General features: G+C 42.5%; 2 protein-coding genes across 11 annotated transcripts; one reads left to right on the top strand and one right to left on the bottom strand.

The window, feature by feature from the left end:
* Nucleotides 1-473: 473 nt before the first annotated feature.
* On the bottom strand, nt 474-14,425 carry mtmr7a (myotubularin related protein 7a). 8 transcript variants are annotated; one of them, XM_025063385.1, is made up of 16 exons: nt 14,291-14,425; nt 10,357-10,422; nt 9,005-9,230; nt 8,243-8,365; nt 7,631-7,793; nt 6,901-7,058; nt 6,665-6,793; nt 5,701-5,835; nt 5,415-5,547; nt 3,562-3,671; nt 2,891-3,016; nt 2,640-2,689; nt 2,328-2,528; nt 1,970-2,104; nt 1,746-1,872; nt 474-1,654 (listed from the first exon to the last, which is right to left on the bottom strand). In XM_025063385.1, the coding sequence occupies exons 3-16, from the start codon at nt 9,026-9,028 to the stop codon at nt 1,325-1,327; spliced, it is 1,944 nt and encodes a 647-aa protein (XP_024919153.1). In that variant the 5' UTR covers nt 9,029-9,230; nt 10,357-10,422; nt 14,291-14,425; the 3' UTR covers nt 474-1,324. The 8 variants fall into 8 exon arrangements, with proteins under 8 accessions (XP_024919153.1, XP_008325752.1, XP_016894786.1 ...); XM_008327530.3 differs by lacking the exon at nt 14,291-14,425 and adding an exon at nt 13,462-13,601 and having other exon boundaries at nt 9,005-9,402; XM_017039297.2 differs by lacking the exon at nt 14,291-14,425 and adding an exon at nt 13,462-13,601.
* On the top strand, nt 12,686-20,864 carry slc7a2 (solute carrier family 7 member 2). 3 transcript variants are annotated; one of them, XM_025063382.1, is made up of 12 exons: nt 12,686-12,837; nt 13,483-13,863; nt 13,955-14,110; nt 14,310-14,475; nt 14,733-14,869; nt 14,954-15,176; nt 16,977-17,113; nt 18,149-18,251; nt 18,773-18,978; nt 19,069-19,235; nt 19,333-19,441; nt 19,744-20,864. In XM_025063382.1, exons 2-12 carry the CDS (start codon nt 13,494-13,496, stop codon nt 19,932-19,934), a joined length of 1,965 nt encoding a protein of 654 aa, XP_024919150.1. In that variant the 5' UTR covers nt 12,686-12,837; nt 13,483-13,493; the 3' UTR covers nt 19,935-20,864. The 3 variants fall into 3 exon arrangements, with proteins under 3 accessions (XP_024919150.1, XP_008325747.1, XP_024919149.1); XM_008327525.3 differs by lacking the exon at nt 16,977-17,113 and adding an exon at nt 16,179-16,318 and having other exon boundaries at nt 12,687-12,837; XM_025063381.1 differs by lacking the exon at nt 16,977-17,113 and adding an exon at nt 16,179-16,318 and having other exon boundaries at nt 12,694-12,837; nt 13,486-13,863.
* Nucleotides 20,865-21,122: the final 258 nt, after the last annotated feature.

Here is a 21,122-nt window from a genome sequence, read left to right as displayed (position 1 = left end):
TTTTATTTTAAACACAAAATATATCTGTTTTATTCTTCAACATGGCCGCATCTCTCTGTACGTTTATGTCCGTATAATGCCTGAAGTATTATCTAACTTAGAATAACTTAAAATATATTAAGGCAAACACTTTTAGAGGCCAGGTTTACTCTGGCTATTACAGTTAATGCTTTATTTTATTTTTTATTTTTACTTCTACTTAGTCCATCTGTCTTCTCTCAGGTCAGGGTTTCCTTTTGTTAAATAAGAGGACAATACTGTTCGAGTCCAGCATGAAAATATGTGCAAAAGTACATTTTTAATTTCATTTGGACTGGGCTTTTTTTTTGTTGTTTTTTAATGACATACAGATGTATAAAGCTTTGCCTTTTAAACACATTTTTTGGCTTTACATTTTTAAATCCTCACATACAAAATTACACCCAGAAAGAAAAATTGCAGATGTGAAAAATACGTACAGAAACAAAGAACTGTGCCTTGCATGATATGTTCATGTTTTTATTGCGTGAGTCTATGACAACAATTTTACCACTGTGTGCTGACTCAATACATAATTCAAGTTAAAAGTCAACATTACATCTACATAAACAGGTGTGTATTAAGTTGCGTTGTCTACTGTAAACAGGTGGTTTCTCTCTGTAACACTGCACTACATTAACACAGAAAAACAATACGTAGATGTTGACCTAAAGTTCAGTCAGTCAGTCCAAGCTAACCACTGGTTTATGCAGGATAAACTGGATTATTACTGAATGAAATTATTGAACCAAACTGCCTGTGGGTGGAAACCTTCCTCATCTCTATTTATATAACTATACTTTTTATTTATTGAAGGGGACCTGTAGGTCTTCATCAAAACTATAATAGAATTTCAAATGACAACTTCCATATTTCTTCATGGACTTTTATGAACCAGTGGTTCAGCTCTGATTACTAGATGGATTTTTGATTTTCACTCATATCCTATTAAACACATTCTGTTTCCTTAAAGCGCTGTAAGTTTCACCAGGCCGTGTTTCTCTGAATACACCTTTTAATTGAGATAAACCTTGGAGAAGATCATCCCTTTTTTCCAAAATTGTTCTTAAGTCATTAAAACAAAAATATAAAATGTAAAAATTCCATCCCAGAATTGCTCTTCCCTTTTAACCATAACAGCCGGCTGCATAACAAATATGTTAATTTTAGGACCTCTGAAGACACAAGAGTAAATTTGTACATTCAAACATCACATGTCCGTCTCCTCTCCATCATGATGGGATGATGTTTCCTCTGTGCTACTGACAACACTGTGGGTCCTGCTACATTTGCTCAGGCAGCAGATTTAGGCAGCTTCGTCTGAGTCTGGGTCCCTGGTGCTGTCCTCACTGAGAGGTGAGCGACAGCTCAGGTCAGCGATCCCTGACTCCTGGTCACTGCTGGTGGACAGGGTGGTTTTGGACTTTAGGTTTACGTCTTTGGACGAGAAGACCAGGCTGCTGTCTGGTGGTTTCTGCCGACAGGGGCTGCCGGTCAGGAAGTGCTCAGTGTAATCCTGAGGAGTGTTGACCACAGAGAGGTCGTCACCGAGCCCCCACTCTGTGGAACTTTCATGATCAGGGGAGCCCCTCTGTACCACTGCCCACTCCTGCTGTTGCTCCAATTGTTCAATTTTCTGTTGACATTATAAAATATTGAGGATATAGTCGATGTGACGATAGATAATTTAAAAAAAAAAAACTTTTGGGAAACCGTGATCACCCTACTTGTTTGTGTGAGGAAACCTGCTCCTCCAGTTGTTGCGTCTCCTCTTGAATGGCCAGAAGATAATCCTCCACAGACTGACGTGGATGCATTCCTCGGTCAAAGCGGTTGTACAGGCCTCTCCAAAATCTATGCAAACATAACATCGCGCATTTTCAAGTAAAATAGATATATGCACCATTTTCTAAACCAAACTATTGTTCAGTTGTATTTATTTAAGACTCACTTGAAACAGTAGGGGGCAGTAGATGGTCGGAGGAGCCCCTGGGCCTGGCTGTGGTCTGGTCTGTACAGAGGATTGATGAATTTTGAGCGGTTGGTCCACAGAAAACTCCACAGAGAGTGAGTCCTCTCACGCACCCTGTGTCACAAAACAAACATATGCATAAGCAAATGAAGCACAAGGATGCTGTGGATTATGTGAGATAATGGAGTCATTTAAAGTCATACAACAGGTAGCTGCAGTATTCCATAATTTAGGGAAATTGTCTGAACCCTTTTGTCCACAGTCGTCAGTCAGGTCGGATTTCTGTGCCTTTTAACAGTGAAGGGAAACCGATCGTAGCGGCGGATTTACAACTCACTTCAGCTCAATCCTCTCCCGCTGGTTGTTGCCGATGAAGTTGCCGTACTGACAGGAGTAAATGTGATTGTGAATGGCGACGAGGAATTTCTCAGTGAACTCAAACGCACAGGGCAACTGCTCCATCAGCTGCCACACACACTCCAGGAACTGGGTGACGATAGGAGACGCCTCCTTCGGGTCTCCAACCAGGTGGTTGCATCTGGAGAGGAAGTGGGGGGAAGACGGGGGAGGGAGGAGGGAGGATTTTATTTAAAATTCATCTTTAAATCACCTGCTCTGGGAGTCACGTTGACGTACGACGTAGACAAACCTGTGGGAGAATTTGTGTCCGAATGAGATCCACTCTCTCTCTATTAGACACTGAAACAAAAAATAATAATTTCATGTGACAATACCCTCGAAATCAGACTTTGTTAAGCTGTTACGATCGCCAAACTTTTTCAAAATAATCTTTAAAGTCGTTCCCTGAGTTCAACATGGCTTTATTTTCAGTATTTATTTTAGAAATGTGATTGTAATGTATGTTACTGTGTATGAGTCACGTTAGGACAGATTTTGTACCATGAGTCCTCGGAGCGTCCTGTAGTACGGATCCAGAAGCACACAGGCCACTGAACACACTTGAGCTGTTCGATCCCATCCATCTGAACAGTGAACCAGGACACTGACACCCTCCTCTGCAACTGCCTACACACACAGACACACATCATCGGGTTAATGATTTAAGATTATGTAACAAATGATGTGCAATAAATATCAGATTATCCCTCTTATCGTGAATGTGGATTATATAAAACAATTATTCAAAACTTTCCTTTCAAAGACGATAACTTCTACCATGTAAAGTCGGCCTAAATGTGGACGACTATTTTTTCTGCATCAGTCAAAATGTAAAAATGAGACGGAAAAAATAAATTTGTAATGTAAACAAAAGGACCAACAAAGAATGGGAGCCAAAGAAGCGGGACATTGAACCCATCTCAGCGACTGTTTGTCCTTTTGTAGAATCAACAGACGTTACTTTTTCTGCACTCTCCCCCACTCTTCTTCCTGTCTCCCATTATCCCTCTCCCCCTCTCCCACTCAAAATCTGAAACCGACTCCCGTCTCGACTGACTTTGTCTCAAACACATCTTAATAATAACCCAGAGCCCTGGTGGGGCAGACAGAAACACATCTTATAACCCAGAGCCCTGGTGGGGCAGACAGTAGAGATTAACCCCCAGACTGACCTTGGCCACGAAGATGCCTGCATCCAGAACAGCTTTGATGTGCTTCAGCCAACCGGAGCTCTCCAGACCCTCCAGGAAGTCGGACATGGAGGGGGAACGCAGCTCACACACTGTAACCACAGCAGAGCAGAGTCACTGAGGGGAAGAACGGAGCTTTACCTGATGTCAGAACTCTAATAAACCGCACGTTCACTCCCAGTGACGGTGGATTTGAGGAGCATGAGAACTGAAAATGTGGGTCATCGAATAAAGAGTCATTTTACTGAGTTTGACTCAGAAGAAGATTCATTTTACTGAGTTTGACTCAGGAGTTTTTCAGTCTAACGGTGGAAGAACAATTTGAAAAAAAAGTTCAAGGTTTTTCAGTCTTACAGTTGAAGAACAATTTGAAAAAAAAGTTCAAGAATAAAAAATGTTTCCATTCAGTTTGGGTGAGGAAGAAAAATGTGAGAAATTAACAAACTGAATTCTGTGGGTTTTTAATTCTTGGCTTCGGGTTTGAGTCCAGACCATCAGTGTTCTGATGAGTTTTGATTTTAATTTAATAGGACACTAAAAATCTGGACTTCAACACTGACAGGAATTACTGGACATCTACATTCTCAGCGGTCATAAGTGGACTGGGGGGAGGGGGGTGGGGGATGAGTCCACATACAACAATGGAACGGGGTGAGTCCACATACATACAGCCAGGTGTCAACATAACCTTGACTGTAGGTGAAGCCGTTGTAATTTCATATAAAACACAGCCGTTACAACTCAGGATCAAACTGGTGACCTTCCTACTGTAAGGCGAAGCACTGACCACTTTTCCATCCACTCAGAATAAGTCACAATTAAGTCATAAGAAGAATATTTTAATGCTGCACTCCCTTGTGCGTTTTAAAAACAGAATTAGAGTACAGAATTTGAGAGGTCACAAAGAGGTCAAGGCCGAGCAACAGAAACAACCGTTTCCCCAGAGCCGAGTTTGATTGATCACATCAGGTCCAGTGATTTATACTGCTATAAAAACATGATTTAGAGACGCTGATGTCAGAAGAAGGAAAGAACAGGTTCATTCAACCGGAATGTTCTGCACTAATACTTGGATGAGATTGTTGGGTTAATGTCATTAAAGGGAGAGAGGGAGGTAGGGGGTCGCGGGGGGAGGCGGGGGGCAGTGTCTCCAGATTTGCTGCCAGGAGGCAAAAAGTTATTACAACTAAGTTGGGGTTATAAGTTTTTTAGACATAAAATCATGTCATTCTCACGCCCCCGCCCCCTCATCTTCTCCTGGGGGTTAAGGTCCTGGATCGTCCACTCTGGGAGGGCAGAATAGCTCTTAAATAAAACCCAGATGGATGGACGGAAGTTTTCCTCGGAGCACCGCAGCGCAGTACTGAGAAACTCCCCCGTGGGCTGATCTGAGGCCGGACTGCAGCACAGTTCAGTTCAGTGTGTATTAAAGCCACGGGGGTGATTTTGGGGGAGGGAGGAGGGGGGAGTAATGAAGATAAGGCATAAGAATGAACAGTAAACACAGAGCCTACTGCGGTCACACTGTGACCTCTGAACACATTCTTCTGTGGATAAATCCAAACGCTGGAGGAAGAGAGGCTGCTGTTAAAATGACAACAACGAAATATATTCTTGTACTGTGGATTTTTTGCTCTATCACAGGATTTTGCGGTATACAAACATTGTTAAATTTCCAATATTTTCATTAAGCATTTTGTAGAAGAAAAAATACATTTTTTTGTGCCTCCTAAAGGATTCGTAAAGGGTTAATATTTCTACGGAAATAATATAATAACTATCGCGTCTCGACTTTGTTTTTTTCACCTGTGGCGGGCGGTAGACCACTGTATTACCTTCCAGCAGTTTCTGCAGGCTGTTCCTCATGACGTGGATGTTCTCGATGCCGATGAACTGGAACTTTATGTTGGAGTAATTATCTTCATTTTCGTAGCCTTTTCCTGCAGCTCGGTTGGCGATTGCATTCAGCTGAAAACGAAAGAAGAAAAACATGGAGGGAAAAAAGATTACAGCGAGGCCTCTGGACCAGGGACGGGATGTTTGGAAATCACACCTGAACACACAGCACAGAACTGGAGTTCCTGTGCGATGCTGCTGAGAAGCGGATCATACTGGGCTCACCTTGGGCCTGGTGTCCACCACATACATGAAGTCACTGTGGGGATTGGACCTCATGATGGCCTCTAGCATCTGCTCATCCTCCAGGCAGCGGGCGCTGAAACCCGACAGGGGCTGGCTGCTGCGGCAGATGGCAGCCTGTTGGGGGCAGTGCAGTTATTACCATGTTTGACATGTCGGTTGAAAACTACAAAAACGTGAGAATCGTGAAAACAAAAATTCAAAGTTTGTTTACTCGTCTGCCAGATTCATTTAAAATAATCAACCTCACATTTTCTCTTGTCAGTATTTAAGAGCCACGGGGGAGGCAGCCAGAGGGTGATGTTTAAATCTCTTCTGGCTCATGAGCCTCTCAGTAGGAGCTGATCTCCACACACACTCCTCCATCAACCCTGGGAATCTGACCTCACGCACACGAAGCAACCGTCCAATCAGGGACTAATCCTTTACTCAAATGCACGGCCTCTCAGATGTGGATTACTGTCGGCCTCAGCTCAGGTAAAAAAAAAGTCTTGTATTTTATTTTACATTTCCACGTTTCAGGAAATGAGTTGGAAAAAATCTGACAGAAATGAGCCTGACCTCTGACCTTAAATCAGTGCTTCCCAAACCTTTTCTTCAGCTTTTGAGACCAACTTCAAATCAGTCACATCTTCTGCTTCAAAACTCCACCAAACATTATTTAATTCAACATTGCAGTTCCTAATATATATATATATATATATATATATATATATATATATATTTTTCCCACTGAACAAGGAGTGCAATTAAAAATCAGTGAAATTGAAAAAAACTTCACGGCCCTTCAAAATGGCCCGCCCCTCACTTTGGGAACCAGTGCATAATATGATATTTAGATATAGACTGATAATAATAATAATAAATTATAATAATCCTGGTCATCATCATCTAGAAGACTGGTTCAGGTTCAGTCTTTGGAGAGTAATGACCAGAGGCGACGTACGTGGTTTTCTCTGCAGTAGTACGACAGTGTGGGAAATCTGCCCCTGCTCCTGAACCTGGAGCTGCCCTTGATGACTGGTGGTGTGGCAGAGTCAGGGACGAAGAGGTCGGTGGGGTAAGTCTCACTAACCTTTGGTGACAAAAAACAAAAACAAAAAAGAAAATTCTTTTGTGAGGAAGCAGCAGCGATGTCCTTTTAAGGACAGGGAGGAAGAAGACGTCTGTCGTCTCACGGACCTCGTAGTGTTGATTTATGGAGGAGAGTTTCCACATGGAGTTTGGAAGTCCCATTCTACTGTAGTCGGCCTTGACCTCCAAGAAGTCCCACTCCTGCCGCCGCTCCTCCTCGTCAACGTTGGGCTTATAGGAGAAGCAGTACAGCTCGGCGAAACTCTCTGCAGAGAGTTTATCCAGTGCAAGAGAATTAGATTTAAAGAAAACATTTAAAAACAAAGTGTGTTATACTACAGTAAAACACAGACGTTCTCTTTAAATAGTTAGTAAAAAAATACCTTTTTTGTAGAGTAAAGTACTTAATCAATAACAATACATTAACAAATGCTAACGACGACGTTCCATTACATGGATGAAAGGATGGATGGATGAGTAAGGTATTTTCCTGACTATAAGTTGCACCAGTGCCCTCTAGTGGCTGTCAGTGTGAAAATAACGAACATGTAAATTTCCAGTAGTACAGGAATAGCTATTAAAAAAAGCTATAAAAAATAATATATATATCTTTGCGACTTATACTCAGGTTCAAATCATATATTAAAATATATAATTTCACGTTTGTTATTTTCACAGTGACAACCGCTAGAGGGCACTCTAGGCTTGTGTACCAGTATCTACTATTCCTGTACCACTGTAAATTTTTATATATAAAAAAACTTTATTAATCCCTTTCGGTAAATTAAGGAGTGGCACTTTACGACCAGATGAGGGCAGATGTTCCCAGAGTTCTCACCTGGCTGAGAGAGACGCTGCAGGGACAGATGCACGTCCTGACACTCCTGCTCCCGGGGGAGAACAAAGTGAAGAACCTGGAAGTTCTTACAGCGAATGATCAGACTGTAGCCGGAGGCCGTGGCGGCCTGTTTCTCCAAACTGCACACCAAACTGTAGAGCACCTGTGGAGCAGCAGGGGGCAGAAGAAGAAGAAGAAGAGAAGAGCAACGTCGAGGCTCTGTAGTGCAGTGACATTTAAAACAAAAAGCCAGAGCTTCATCACAGGAAACTGTTCTGACCAAGTTAGGAAATCTCACTGATGTCAGAGTCAGACAGCAGGGCATCGTTGGACTTTCAAAATAAAAGCGCCAGAATAACCCCACTGCATGTGACTATTTCCGGTTCTTCTTTTACTAAGACAGATTGCGACACACAACCAGGACTGACTTCAGATACCAGTGACAACATGTGTTACAACTCTTCCTGTTGTTTCTCTTTCATTTCTTCTTCTTTCTCGTTCAGTACACGAGGACAGAGCTGATTTCAAAATAGAATACACTGAATTTCTACAAAATAATTGGCTTTAAGAAATCGATGCTCATATCTTTGGTCGGTGAGTGCTGGTACTCACCCATGTTTCACTCCTCACCCCGGCCTCGTTCTCCACAAAGATGAAGTGTGTGGCTGTCAGGTACAGGGTCCCCACCCTGCTCCTCCTGACAGAGACTCTGTCCAGCAGCTGGACATTCTCCACCTGGTGGACAGTCAGCGATCAGCATCGGATATTAATATGTAATATCTATAGGTATTACAGTATATATACTTAATATATCCTTTTACTTGTGTTGTAATTATTTCTGCTTATCGTTGAGTCAATTAGTTCATTCTGTCATTTACAGACTTGTTTTCAAATGATTTCCATCAGTTTAAAATAATTATTTTATCAATTTGAATTTAGACCACTGACTTAACATGTTTGTACATAAAAAAACATCAAACCAAGAGCACTACCAAATAAAATAGAATTGTTGTTTTCACATTTTTAAAATCTGGTCCTTAACTTAACTTTTCCAAAACAAAATAAATCAGAGATGATCAATAAATAAAGTGTTCACTTGTGCTGGTGTTTGAAGTACATTTTTAAAAAAGGGAACACAGTCTTGGCTCATCTGTGGGCCACGACCCAGTGTTTTGGGCATGGTTTCCTGTATATCCACAACACAAACGCACACAGATGTGATGCTGCTGTTAAACCTAGTGTCACGTCAGTAAATCACAGCTGAATGTTGACTCCACGTCCCGATGCTATATGTTATTGACAACACGGGGGGTTCGTGTGAACACTGTGTGGAGACACAGCCGACGTCGCGGCTAATCACTGCACACAGTTTACCTTCGGAAGTCGGATGTGCTCCATCCAGCAGCCGAGGGTCGGCCCGTGGGACCTTTAACCCAGCGGACACACGTCAGACGCAGCGGCAGAGCTCCGCCGTGTCCAGCTGTGACACCGTCTGGCTCAGGTTGTGGTCAGAAGGTCTCAGGTAAACCGGGGTCAACCGAGAGCACCGTCACCATGACTGTTCTGGTCCGCCTGTCTCCGACAGCAGCTCCGCGGGGTCCTACCGCCCGCAGGGTTGAGTGACGCAAGATATGACGCGTTAAAGCTCTTGGGTCTCGAACTCAATCAGTCAAGGAGCCGAATTTAAAAGTCCCGTGTCCAGGATTAACATTCCGTCAACAGTCTCATACTGACTTTGTTTTAACCAGACACGGGATTCGAACAGACGAGTTCTGTAATAAATCAATTAAAAACTCAAACAAATGCGACGAGTTCTGTAATAAATTAATTAAAAACTCAAACAATACAATAAAAATGTTGTTAAATATATGAAATAATATATGTTCAAAAAATATACAGTGACTCATTTCAAACTATTTACTATTACTTTTTTTTTTGCAGCATCGCTTCTCCAGCAGGTGGTGCCCTTCATGGCCCATATTAGGCCTCTAGATTATTTACAGTTCCGATTCAAATACCAAATATTTAAACTACATTAAACAATAAACTGTATATATAGGACTTTTTATACAATTATTAAATTACTTGTAAATCAATTCCTGGTCATGTCATTGTATTCTTTCAAATATTGTATATATATATTATATATATTGTTATTATATATTATATATTTTGTGCATAATAAATTTTGCGTTGTTTTTTTTTTACATTTTTTTTAAATAATCTTAGTTGCATGCATTTTGCGTTGTTTTTTTAATTTTTTTTAAATAATCTTAGTTGCATGGATCACATACAGTTTGTCGGTGGCAAAAATAGTAAAAATATTTTCACATTCTTGGTGCAGCCATCTGTTGCAGAGCAGTAAACAGAAAGTAAACAATAAAAGTGTATGTTAAACTAAGCAGAAGTAATTGACTTACGGACGCCTGACCGCCCCGCAGCACTTACTGCCACGGCGTTCTGAGTTCACGCATGAGGAAGTAGCCGCTTTATTGTCTAATGGCCCTCCACGCACAAATTTGATCGCACCAGGATCAAATATAATACTTTAGAGATGAGAAATCACAGCACACACCGAATACTGTGGAAGCTCCCGTTTACCACCACACACACACACTCACACACACTGGTCACTGTTTATTATAGCGTATCACTAGTGACGTCATTTATTGTGTGTTGACTGAGGCAAACTTTTACACAGTGGAGTTCTAGAAGTCAAAGGTTACCGTGATTTCTCAGCGCAGCTCCAGGACTTCTCCGTGTTCCCGGAGTCTGAACCATCGTAGAAAATCCTGCACAGACACAGAGGATCAGATAAGAAGAGAAAGAGAAAGAAAAATAAATGTTAACTGACAACAACAGCTCATCAGATTAATCATCACACATGAAGCATTTCTGAGAGCCCATAATTTATATATATTTAGACATACATGTATATATATAAATATATGTATATATACAGTATGTCTATATATGCGTATATATGTATACCGTACATATATATATACATATATATGTGTATATATACAGATCTGAGTTTTCATGTTTTGGGGATTTTGACCCTGGGGGTTGGTGTAAATGTGAACTGTTTGTCCCTCCAGGACCTGTCCTGTGATGAACCGGTCACCTGTGCAGCCTCTGTAGGACAACACGGCCGCTGCGAGATCAACCGCCAACTGCTGTTTTCCATGCGGCGGCCACTCTGCCCCCCGGACGGCGGTCGCAGCCCCGCGGCCGCCTTATCTGTAATTGCTCACTCTAACATTTCCCGGTGACACCAGCGTTTACTGGAGCGAAGAATCCGTGCTCTCTGTAAGGCAAACAACCATTCAACCTGTTGACCAGAGCCACGTTCTCGAAGCTAGGTCACTCAACCATCGGAGGCCAAATGCATTCAATTGGCTTCACACAATTAGTGCAGGTCAACAACGATGTATCAGTGAGCCGGTCGCCCGCACTCGTCCTCCATGGTTACGATGACAACCCGCATGTGAAAGCACCTAATGGCCATTTCAGAAATTCGGTAAATTTAGTCTTTCTGGACACAAGGGCCGAGATCTGTGTTGGACACGACTGAAAGGAACACGATAAAGACAAAAACAGGTGAAAATCTGTGCAGAAATTTAGTCGCCTACACATAATTATACATTGTAAATAAATTTAAAAAAAAAACAATAATTTTATACAACTTGCACATGTGCTCATGTTTCTTTTTTCTGCAGACGAAAGTGTCTTTATACAGTATGTAGGTGTGTGACCCCGCCCTCATTCGACTGGCTGCTGCTGATTGGCTCCAGTTCCCAAGACGCTGGAAATGTTGAAACTGCAGATGACGAGTGGAAGAATGTGTCAAAGTTTATTATTAAATATTTTTATCAAATATTGTTTCACCAGATTCGCAGAGCATAAATCTCAGAGGTGTTTTGAGCAACACGTCTCCAAGGCATTACATAAGAAATATAAAAACAGCAAAAGTTCACTGAAAGATGCAGAAAAAAAAAGTTGTTGCTCGTCAGAACAGGAACAGAAACCGGTGTTAAAATGTTTATTTGGAGTTATTTCTCCAAACCTCAGAACCCAGGGGTTTTTTTCGTTGGGTTTTAAACAAACATTTTCTTAGTGAAAGTGTGAGTGTCTCCAGTCTGCCCAACATCAAGTGAAGCATTTGCTTTCCCATCAACATGCAGGTCAGAGAATCAGCCTCTGCAGCCAGGGTTTGGTGGGCGATCAGCCATGATATTTGGCTGGCCGGCTGGATGGACAAACAGAGAGAACTGCCTGTTGTCAGGCTGTTTCATCTGTGGTCCCACTGGGCTGCACAGTGTGTGTCTCTGCTCCAGCTGCCACCTTCCCACTGACGACTTATTTTCAGCTGGTTTGAGCTGGTCTTGGCAGCGAGGCTGTCTGCTGTAAAACTCAAACTCAGATGTAATACGCAAAAAAAATAAAAATAAAAAATCGAACCCGCAACCACGGCCGCCACGGAGAGAGAGAGAGAGAGTGAAGACTTTTAGTTTCAGACGTGGCATTGGTTCTATAACGTCCACGGACCCGAGCGGCTCAGGTGACATTGAGCAAGACCCCGTCTCTCCTTTGGGACACTCTGCCTTCACTGACCAATCAGCAGTCATGTTTCAGCAGCACTCCTGTCCACCACACTGGGCAAACAGTGTTCTGCCTCAATGTTTGTCAGTCTCAGTTGCCCAACCATTTATCAGCGGGCAGTGAGCACACAGGCAGCTGGGATCGATGTGACGGGAACGGGCGTTAGAACTCTGGTTTTACACTACTTCGTCATCTGACTGCTGGAGCTCCACAGGGTGAACTGTGAACTCACTACCCACCACCACCACCACCACCACACTCTCCCTTATATACCATAAGCCCCTTTCTTGCCCCCCGCCCCCCTTGCTTCCCCTCCTTAAGGAAACATTTCTCCCCTGGCCGGGGCGTGCCTGGAGCTCCTATGAAGGAACACTGTGGACACAGAGGGGAGGAGCAGAAATGCTGTTCTGCACACTGTGCCTGTGAATGCCAGCAGAGTGAATGAGTTTGAGCAGACATTCAGTGGCACAGTTCATGGGACCGTTCCGTGTCATCTGCCCTGTACCTGTGCTGCATGTGCAGGTGAGCTGCTGAAGAAAAAAAAAACCTGGGAAAGACAAGCTGGGCTTTGGTGTCACACTCACACAGAGATATCCTCACAGGTGAGTGCAAATATTTAGAAAATGTTTAGTGTTTGCAGTGGCTTTTAAAAATATATATATATATATTTTGGTGCTATAGTTGGATATTGTGTGTCTGTTTGAACGTCACTTTCGAACTGTGATTTAACCCCAATGGTCCTGTAACGAGCTGTCACTTCTCTGGAAAAAAAATAATTTGAAAAAAAGAATTTAGATGTTCAATAGTTCAATAAATCAAAATCCTAATGTGAATTTGTAGGAAAATGTTGTGGCTTGATTTTAATTAACAAATGTGTAATTAGTGACCGGTGTAATGTTCCGTCCCGTGGTACTGTTTATTTGGTAGCAGCTCTTTGATTACTGATCTGAGTTCAGTTCATTTATTTGATGCGCCAGGCTGCAGGTCTCAACAGAAATTATTTACGTCTGTGCCATACTTCTGAGCTTTTATACATCTGTGACCCCACCCTAATGCACCTCTGCTGTGTTGTGAAACTTCATTATACAACTGTTCTGGACATGATGCAAAAAAAAAAAAAACACAGAGTGAGGCTGAACAAACAAGCACCACATTCACACTCGTCCAACCATCTGCACGTCCGTAAGCAGAAATCAAACATGAGATGTTTAGACAGGGATATTTACCATTCGTCTCTCTCCTTCTAGAAGGTGCCAAAATGTTGACGCAGGTTCTGTCCTTTGGACGCTCTCTGGTGCGGAGAAAAGTGGTCGACCTGAGCAGCCTGGAAGACTCTAAGCTCTGCCGCTGCCTCGGAACCGCCGACCTCATAGCCCTGGGGGTGGGCAGCACTCTTGGTGCCGGAGTCTATGTGCTGGCTGGGGAGGTGGCCAAGGGGGATTCTGGTCCGAGCATTGTCATCTCCTTCCTTATCGCTGCCCTGGCCTCCGTCATGGCAGGTCTGTGTTATGCAGAGTTTGGTGCTCGAGTCCCCAAAACGGGCTCTGCCTACCTGTACAGCTACGTGACCGTGGGAGAGATCTGGGCCTTCATCACGGGCTGGAACCTCATCCTGTCCTATGTGATCGGTAAGTTCCTGTAAAGTGCAGCTCCAGTAAAGTTATTTCTGTGAACGGACAGAGTTTTTCTTTGGGTTTTTTTGTGTTATTATCTTCACAGGAACCTCCTCAGTTGCCAAAGCTTGGAGTGGCACGTTTGATGAAATGATCGGAGGACACATCGAGGTCTTCTGTAAAACCTATTTCAGCATGAACTCCCCTGGTCTGGCCCAGTACCCCGACTTCTTTGCCGTCTGCCTGATACTGCTGCTCTCTGGTGAGCAACAACCAACCAAAAACAACCTGAAAAGTCAGGCCTTATCTATATCTAAGAAAAAAAATTAAATAAGCAGACCATCAAACCTCAACGTCAAAGTTGAATCAGTTCCCTGGAAGAAAAGATTTTCTCTAATCGTCACAGTCAGGTTGGATTTTTACAAGATGACGGTGGTTTCACCTGCTTTTCTTTCCTCCAGGGCTCCTTTCCTTTGGTGTGAAGGAATCCGCCTGGGTGAACAAAGTCTTCACTTCAATCAACGTGCTGGTTCTGTTGTTCGTCATCATCTCCGGTTTTGTCAAAGGAGACACAGACAACTGGAAAATCACCGAAGAATCTCTGATAAATGTCACCATAATAAAGAGGTGAATAAAAAAGACAAAAAAAAAAAAACAAGGACGAAAGTGCTCTACAAACACAAGACACAAAATAAACAGTAGAAGTCAAATTTAGCATTAAATTGAAACGACATTATAATAAACCTGCTAGGCAGGTACTATATTTTGACATGTTTTACATTGTCTTTGAAATATGAATCACTTAACACATTCAGATGTGAAGTCAGTAAGACAGCTGCCCACATTTCTCACGTTATAATAAAACAGCTCTCTGTGCGCTCCAGGAACCTGTCGGTCACAGCTAACGTGAGCAGCGATTACGGAGTAGGCGGATTCATGCCCTACGGCTTCAGCGGCACTTTGGCTGGAGCCGCCACCTGCTTTTACGCTTTTGTTGGATTTGACTGCATCGCCACAACAGGTGGGCCATTAACGAGGGGTCATTACGTCTGATTATCATCATCATCAGCCCGATGCTAACGCTAACGTGTTTTTTCTGTGACAGGTGAGGAGGTGAAAAACCCCCAGAGGGCAATACCCATGGGCATCGTGGTGTCACTGACCGTGTGCTTCCTGGCGTACTTTGGTGTGTCTGCCGCACTCACCCTCATGATGCCCTACTATGTGTTGGATGAGAAGAGCCCCCTCCCCATGGCCTTTGAGTACGTGGGATGGGACCCGGCCAAATATGTGGTGGCTGTAGGTTCTCTGTGTGCCCTGTCCACCAGGTAACAACTGTCTGAGAGAGAGAGAGATGTGTGTTATACACAAACAAAGTTAAATGTCAGTCTTTCTGTTTTTTTATACCAGAGGAGTTCTGTAATTTATTCACCTTTTGGGGGATGATGGGGGGAGGGGGGTAGCAAAGAGACCAAGTCAAAAAATTGTCTTGTTACAGGATTGACTTATTTGGTGCTAAGTAGGGATGTCAGATAAAATCGGCCGACCGATATTATCCACCAGGTATTAGCATAATTATGTCACAACTGTGAGAATCGTTATCGGTTTCTCCGCCGATAATGAAACTACGATGCGATGCCTGGGTTTCGCCAAATATACTGGAATCGCTTTTGGGATCATGAGATGTTTACCGCAGATTTGAGGGAAAACGGCTGAATATCTCGATATCGGGTTGATATCGGACATCCCTGGTGTTAAGGCTTGATTCTGTCTCTGTTGGGGTGACCCTGCATAACCTTGTAATGCATTATATGTTTATCATGAATAACACCTATCTGCTGTATCTGTGCCTTTCTTTCCTGTCGTCCGTCTTTTTGTCAGTCAGACTGACTGTTGAGCTGCAAAACATCACACACTGTAACACACAGTTAGCCTACTGTGTCTTCAGTTCGTGTTAATGGTTATTTACACACCCTGCAGGAAAAAACTTACTGAGAATCTTAGACTAAATCATATTGTTGAGAACAACGACTAGACTGAAGAACAACTACGTTCCACACATTCTACCAGTCCCCGTCCAGGTGAACAGTCATGACAGAAATACTCCAACTCTATGAAGAGACATTTTCACTCTGACTGTTGGAGATTTTTATTTTTATATTTTATTCACTGACAGCTCTAGTGAATTCAATTAAAATGATACTGTAGGACGTTGCCGACAGGAAAGAAAGACACTTTAGGATTTAATGAAGCCTCGAACATGTGACCTTTGCTGTGTTTGTGTCCGTGGACTAATTTGTCTGCTTGCATGTCTCTGCTGTTTGACGCAGCCTGCTGGGCTCCATGTTCCCTATGCCTCGTGTAATCTATGCTATGGCTGATGATGGCGTGCTTTTCAAAGTCTTAGCCCGAATCAATCCTAAGACGAAGACCCCACTTATTGCCACTATGGTCTCCGGTGTAGTCGCAGGTGAGAGCCAGGGAGCCTTTAAGGGTGTGTTCACGCTTGTCATGTTAGCTTCATTGTAATTGTTCACATAAACGTGTGTGTGTGGAGGCTACGTACTTAAATTTGATAGGATGTGATCCAAGAACCTTAAACTATGTCAAAATGTATCGCAAATATATAAAAGTAAATCTTAAGAAACTAGAACAAAAACAAAACAATGAGAAATTAAATGAAAAGTTTAAAATAAGGATGTCCGATATTATCGGTCGACCGACATTATCGGCTCGATATTAGCATAATTGTGTAATATCTGATACACACAGATCGTAGAAACTCCATACAGTAAAACCAAAAACTGAACCATCAAACCTGTGACCTTCTTGCTGTAAGGCGAGCACCAACCACAGCTTTAACCGTGTGGCCCAGGAGCCAACATTATTGACAACATTCCTGAAGGCTGAGAGCCACAGGTCTGTCCAGAACTTCAGAAAACTACAAGTGTGAACACAGCCCAGCTTTGCAGATCAAATTGTTCTGTGTTTGTTTTTTTTTCCATGCAGGTTTCCCTTATAATTGTCATCCAGGATATCAGCGATTGGCGTGTTATTCTTTCTCAGTCCTGCAGATGTCCTCATGTTTTATTACCCACAAACTTAACCATGAACCCTCTTCTCCCTAGCCTTTTGGGCTGCATGTTCCCTCTGCCCCGCATTCTGTTTGCCATGGCACGAGACGGTATTCTGTTCAAATTTATGTCCAAAGTGAGTAAGCGGCAGTCGCCGGTGGCTGCCACCATGGTAGCGGGCACCACTGCGGGTAAGCTCATGTGACAAGGCCTCGTCTCTCCCTGTGGTTGTGGTGCGTGGCCTTGCTTCGGTGTTACAATTTGTATAATCGCACAAATTGTAAGATGGTGATGGCTGCATGTGATGTCACTGTTGGTGTTTCTGAGAAGCATGCCCCCAAAATCCTCACACTTACTATTATTGAATCACACAATGAAGCTTTCCTATTGGACGAGACGAAAAATGAAATCCCTCCTGTTATAACACACCATTATCCTAAATACAATGACATCATACACACAACACAGACCTGCTAATGTCAACGTTATACTTCAACGTCCTCCCACATGGGTTTTTTTTCTCTGTATTTTGATAATATTGGGGTTTTTTTGACGGTTTCATTTAAATCATTTAACCATTCAATTTGGTTAAAATGTAAAAAAAAAATTCACACCCTTCTAAAATGACAACATCTGTCTAATTTGGTTAATATGTAAAAATGTTAAAAAAAAATTCATACCCTTCTAAAATGACAACATCTGTCTAAAAACGTTTTGTCTAGTCCTATCTTTCGAGATAAACGTTCAACTCATTAGTACTATCCACAGAAGAAGGAAAAAACAAGAAAATACAAACACAGGGCAGCCATCCTTTACAGAAGAATTTTATGCCTTAATATAAAATTCTTTATTTTTTTAATTCCGTAATTCGTTGGCCACATTAACCTTCAACGCATCGAACCTATAAAATAATGACTGATGAACCAGGGTTAGGACCTGAGGAAGGCCAGATGTTCTGAACACCTGGCAGCACCGTGCAGAGAACCCTCCGGTTATTATTGTTTGAACAGAGCTTTAACTCTGTGTCGTCTTCAGCCCCGTACTGCAGCACCACGGCGTTTCGCACATCAAACAACACGTGCCACAGACATGAAAAAAAAAAATGCATGCCAGTTTAATTTACCTCCAATGATGTTGTCGTGCACAGTGGTGGATAATGTTTACGGTACATTACTGTTAGCGTTTGGTGTTTTAAAACATGTTTTGTTTGCGTTTCTTCTCCGTAGCGATCATGGCTTTCCTCTTTGATCTGAAAGCCCTGGTGGACATGATGTCCATCGGAACCCTTCTGGCCTACTCTCTGGTGGCTGCCTGTGTTCTGATTCTCAGGTGGGTTTGAAACAGATGGAGACACGGTGCATTCCTACTGCATTGAATAAGAACATTTCTCAGTTCCATACCTAGTACTAATCCTAGTACCGTATATACGGCGCATGTCTTGGCATGATGTCACAGCAGATGCTGCAGACATCTTCATTTTCTGGTTTAACCAGATCTATAGGCTTGAGGCGCTTTAAAAAAAAAAAAAAAAATTCAACATTTGAAGACCTGGCTGAAAAAGGAGGTTTTACTAAGAATGGAAAAAGTTAGTAAATTGAGTGAATTTTTTTTCACAATTTTCAAGCAGTATGTGTCTTCTTGGTAATATAAAAGTAAATAAAATTAATACATGGAAGTCATGGCAGGCATATAATGGACGAGGTGGTTTCACAGCTGGGGTAAATCCAGAGAGGGCACGGGCATCTTGTGGTTGAGGAAGTATGTTGACGTGTTGTCCAAACACTGTTGGTGAGTTGTTTTTTTTTTAAATAAAGTGTTTTTAGCTGAATGTTGTCTCTTCTTCGGTCTAGGTACCAGCCGGACGCAGCTCTGGAGTGGTGTCCAGGTTCGAGAGAGAGGGATCTCCTGGCCTCCGAGGAGTCGGAGCTGACGGAGTCCGAGTCTCACCTCCACATGCTGAATAGCGGCAGCTCCACCATGCAGACCGTCCTCCACCCTCCTGCCTCTCCCTCGGAGCACTCCTCCAGTGTCGTCAACTGTTTCATCGGCGTCTTAGGTAGACAAACAACTTTGGAGGTCTTTATTTGTTTCCCTTCTATGATTTGACGTGTGAGTCGACTGTTTGTTGTGTGATTGCATGTCCCAGTGCTGGTGGTGTGTGTGGTCAGCTACCTCACCACCTACTACATCAGCTCCATCCTGGCTATGGAGGTGTGGATCCTGGTGCTGCTGTCCGTGTGTCTCCTCATCTTCAGCGCCTGCGTCCTGATGGTTTGCAGGCAGCCTCAGACCAGCAAGAAGGTCTCCTTCATGGTGCGTGGACACTGAACAAATCGGCTTTTCACCCTGATGTGGATCTCCATCACAGACGGAGGTTGATCCAGAACTGTTTCTTTTGTTGTTGTTCCAGGTTCCTCTCCTGCCATTCCTGCCTATCCTGAGTATATTTGTCAATATATACCTCATGGTTCAGCTGAGTGGAGACACCTGGATCCGTTTCTCAGTGTGGATGGCAGTGGGTGAGTCGTTGTCAGACTAAAAACCAGTAAAATCTTAAACTTTAAAAGTAATGCTCTATTAAAAACACTGGAATAAAGAAACTGGAGCCAAAAATACTGGGTCAAATCTAGAGTATAATATAAAGCATGGTGCTTTGGCTCCCTCTAGTGGTACGCAGGAAATATATCGTTTTTTAATATCTTGACAATAATTAGAGATAGATTTAAAAAGTACAACTTTTTTCCCATGTGAAAAAAAAATCCAAGCTCTTGCTCCGAAATTAATTTTAAACACTATCATTTCTACTTTTCTTTTATTTCAGGATTCCTGATTTATTTTGGCTATGGAATGTGGCACAGTGCGGAGCGACAGCGCCACCTCCAGAGTCCTTTGAACAGCACCAACAGAACTCAGAAACAGAGCAAAAGCGTCAAAGTGACTGATGTCAGTGTGAACGCAGAAGGTAAAGAGCAGGGTCACTTAATCCCATCAGAGAAGACGAGTCAGTTCTAGGCCGAGCGCCTCCTACAGACTCTCCGTGGAAACACAACACACAACATTCTCTGCTCTGACCTGAAGCACACTACAACTGTCACTGTGATGATGTCATGACACCCCGTCACGTCACGTCACGATACTTTGCTTTACTTTACTTTACTTCACGGACAGCATGGAGATCCAACAGCGCGGTTGCACTTCAGAGTGAGGTTTGATTCCTTCTCACACAATCAAAAACATGACTGCAGTGACTGTGTGGATTTAAAATGTGTCCGAAATAATATTGTTACTAATAATAACACAGTTAAAAAAGTTTTTATAATGTCAGACTTTTATCGTTAGTTTAGTTTTATTATACGATATAGAAATTTAACACGTGACAGTGTGAGACTTTTCTTTTCTTTTTTTGCATACTGTACTTGGAAAACAGGTCAATGAGTCGAGGTGGAACATGTCCTTCCATCAATTTAAACTGTTTCTCTCCAAATTTCTATGCATTTACTTATAAGTTCAGTTTGTTTACAGGTCTTTTCATCTTCTGTTTTTGTCTTTACTGTGTCGTTAGATACGTCTGACTGATGGGAAAGAAATTTACTGACAGTATTTGTACCACCTAGTGGTTGATTGCTGACTGTTACCTCTGTGTGTGTGTATGGGCTATCCTTGTGAGGACATTTTTGTCCCCACCAGGAAAGAAGATATTTTTAAGGTATGAAACCTAGTTTGTTAGTTAGGATTTGGATGAGGACTGGGTTATGGTTAGAGTAAGGATTAAGATTAGGAATACATTTGTGGTAGTTAAAGTTAAGGTACAGGTTTAGAGGCTGCAACGTGAAATCCTCACATTGTTTGTGTGTAGTACGGGGGGCGTGGAGGGTTGAGGCGGGAGGGAGGTAATGCTTCTATGTAAACATTGTTGTTCTAATAAAGTTGTAGGACTACATACACAACTGTGATAATGTAATGATATCGTATCATTTATATAAAAACCGATAAGACAAAACATCCACAACAATTAAGGTTCCGGTTTTTTAACGGTTTAGTAACACGACACGGAATCTAATATAAACGTTAGCCGTTAAGTGGTCTTTAAGGTCAGCGGAAAAGGTAGGAATTTGCACAACTCACGGATAAGTCGTAAACAATCGACTTAAAACATATTTAAACTAAAATGAACAATTTAAAGTTCACGTACATCCCTCC

The sequence above is a fragment of the Cynoglossus semilaevis genome, chromosome 15 (assembly GCF_000523025.1).
Source record: "Cynoglossus semilaevis isolate Cse_v1.0 chromosome 15, Cse_v1.0, whole genome shotgun sequence".
In the NCBI taxonomy this organism is placed as follows: domain Eukaryota; kingdom Metazoa; phylum Chordata; class Actinopteri; order Pleuronectiformes; family Cynoglossidae; genus Cynoglossus; species Cynoglossus semilaevis.
Note: the sequence above shows the minus strand (reverse complement) of the source record. Positions and strands in the feature narration are given on the sequence as shown.

Excerpts from the sequence above, each read along its gene's own strand:
- mtmr7a (XM_017039296.2), bottom strand. The coding sequence starts at position 7,955 with ATGCCCTGCTGTCTGACTCTGACATCAGTGAGATTTCCTAACTTGGTC. Across the intron at positions 2,690-2,890 it reads GGACGCTCCGAGGACTCATG|TGTCTAATAGAGAGAGAGTG; the intron begins GTACAAAATCTG and ends TTTTTGTTTCAG. Across the intron at positions 2,105-2,327 it reads CGGGAGAGGATTGAGCTGAA|GGTGCGTGAGAGGACTCACT; the intron begins GTGAGTTGTAAA and ends TTTGTGACACAG.
- slc7a2 (XM_008327525.3), top strand. The coding sequence starts at position 13,494 with ATGTTGACGCAGGTTCTGTCCTTTGGACGCTCTCTGGTGCGGAGAAAA. Across the intron at positions 14,870-14,953 it reads TGACTGCATCGCCACAACAG|GTGAGGAGGTGAAAAACCCC; the intron begins GTGGGCCATTAA and ends TTTCTGTGACAG. Across the intron at positions 15,177-16,178 it reads CTGTGTGCCCTGTCCACCAG|CCTGCTGGGCTCCATGTTCC; the intron begins GTAACAACTGTC and ends TGTTTGACGCAG.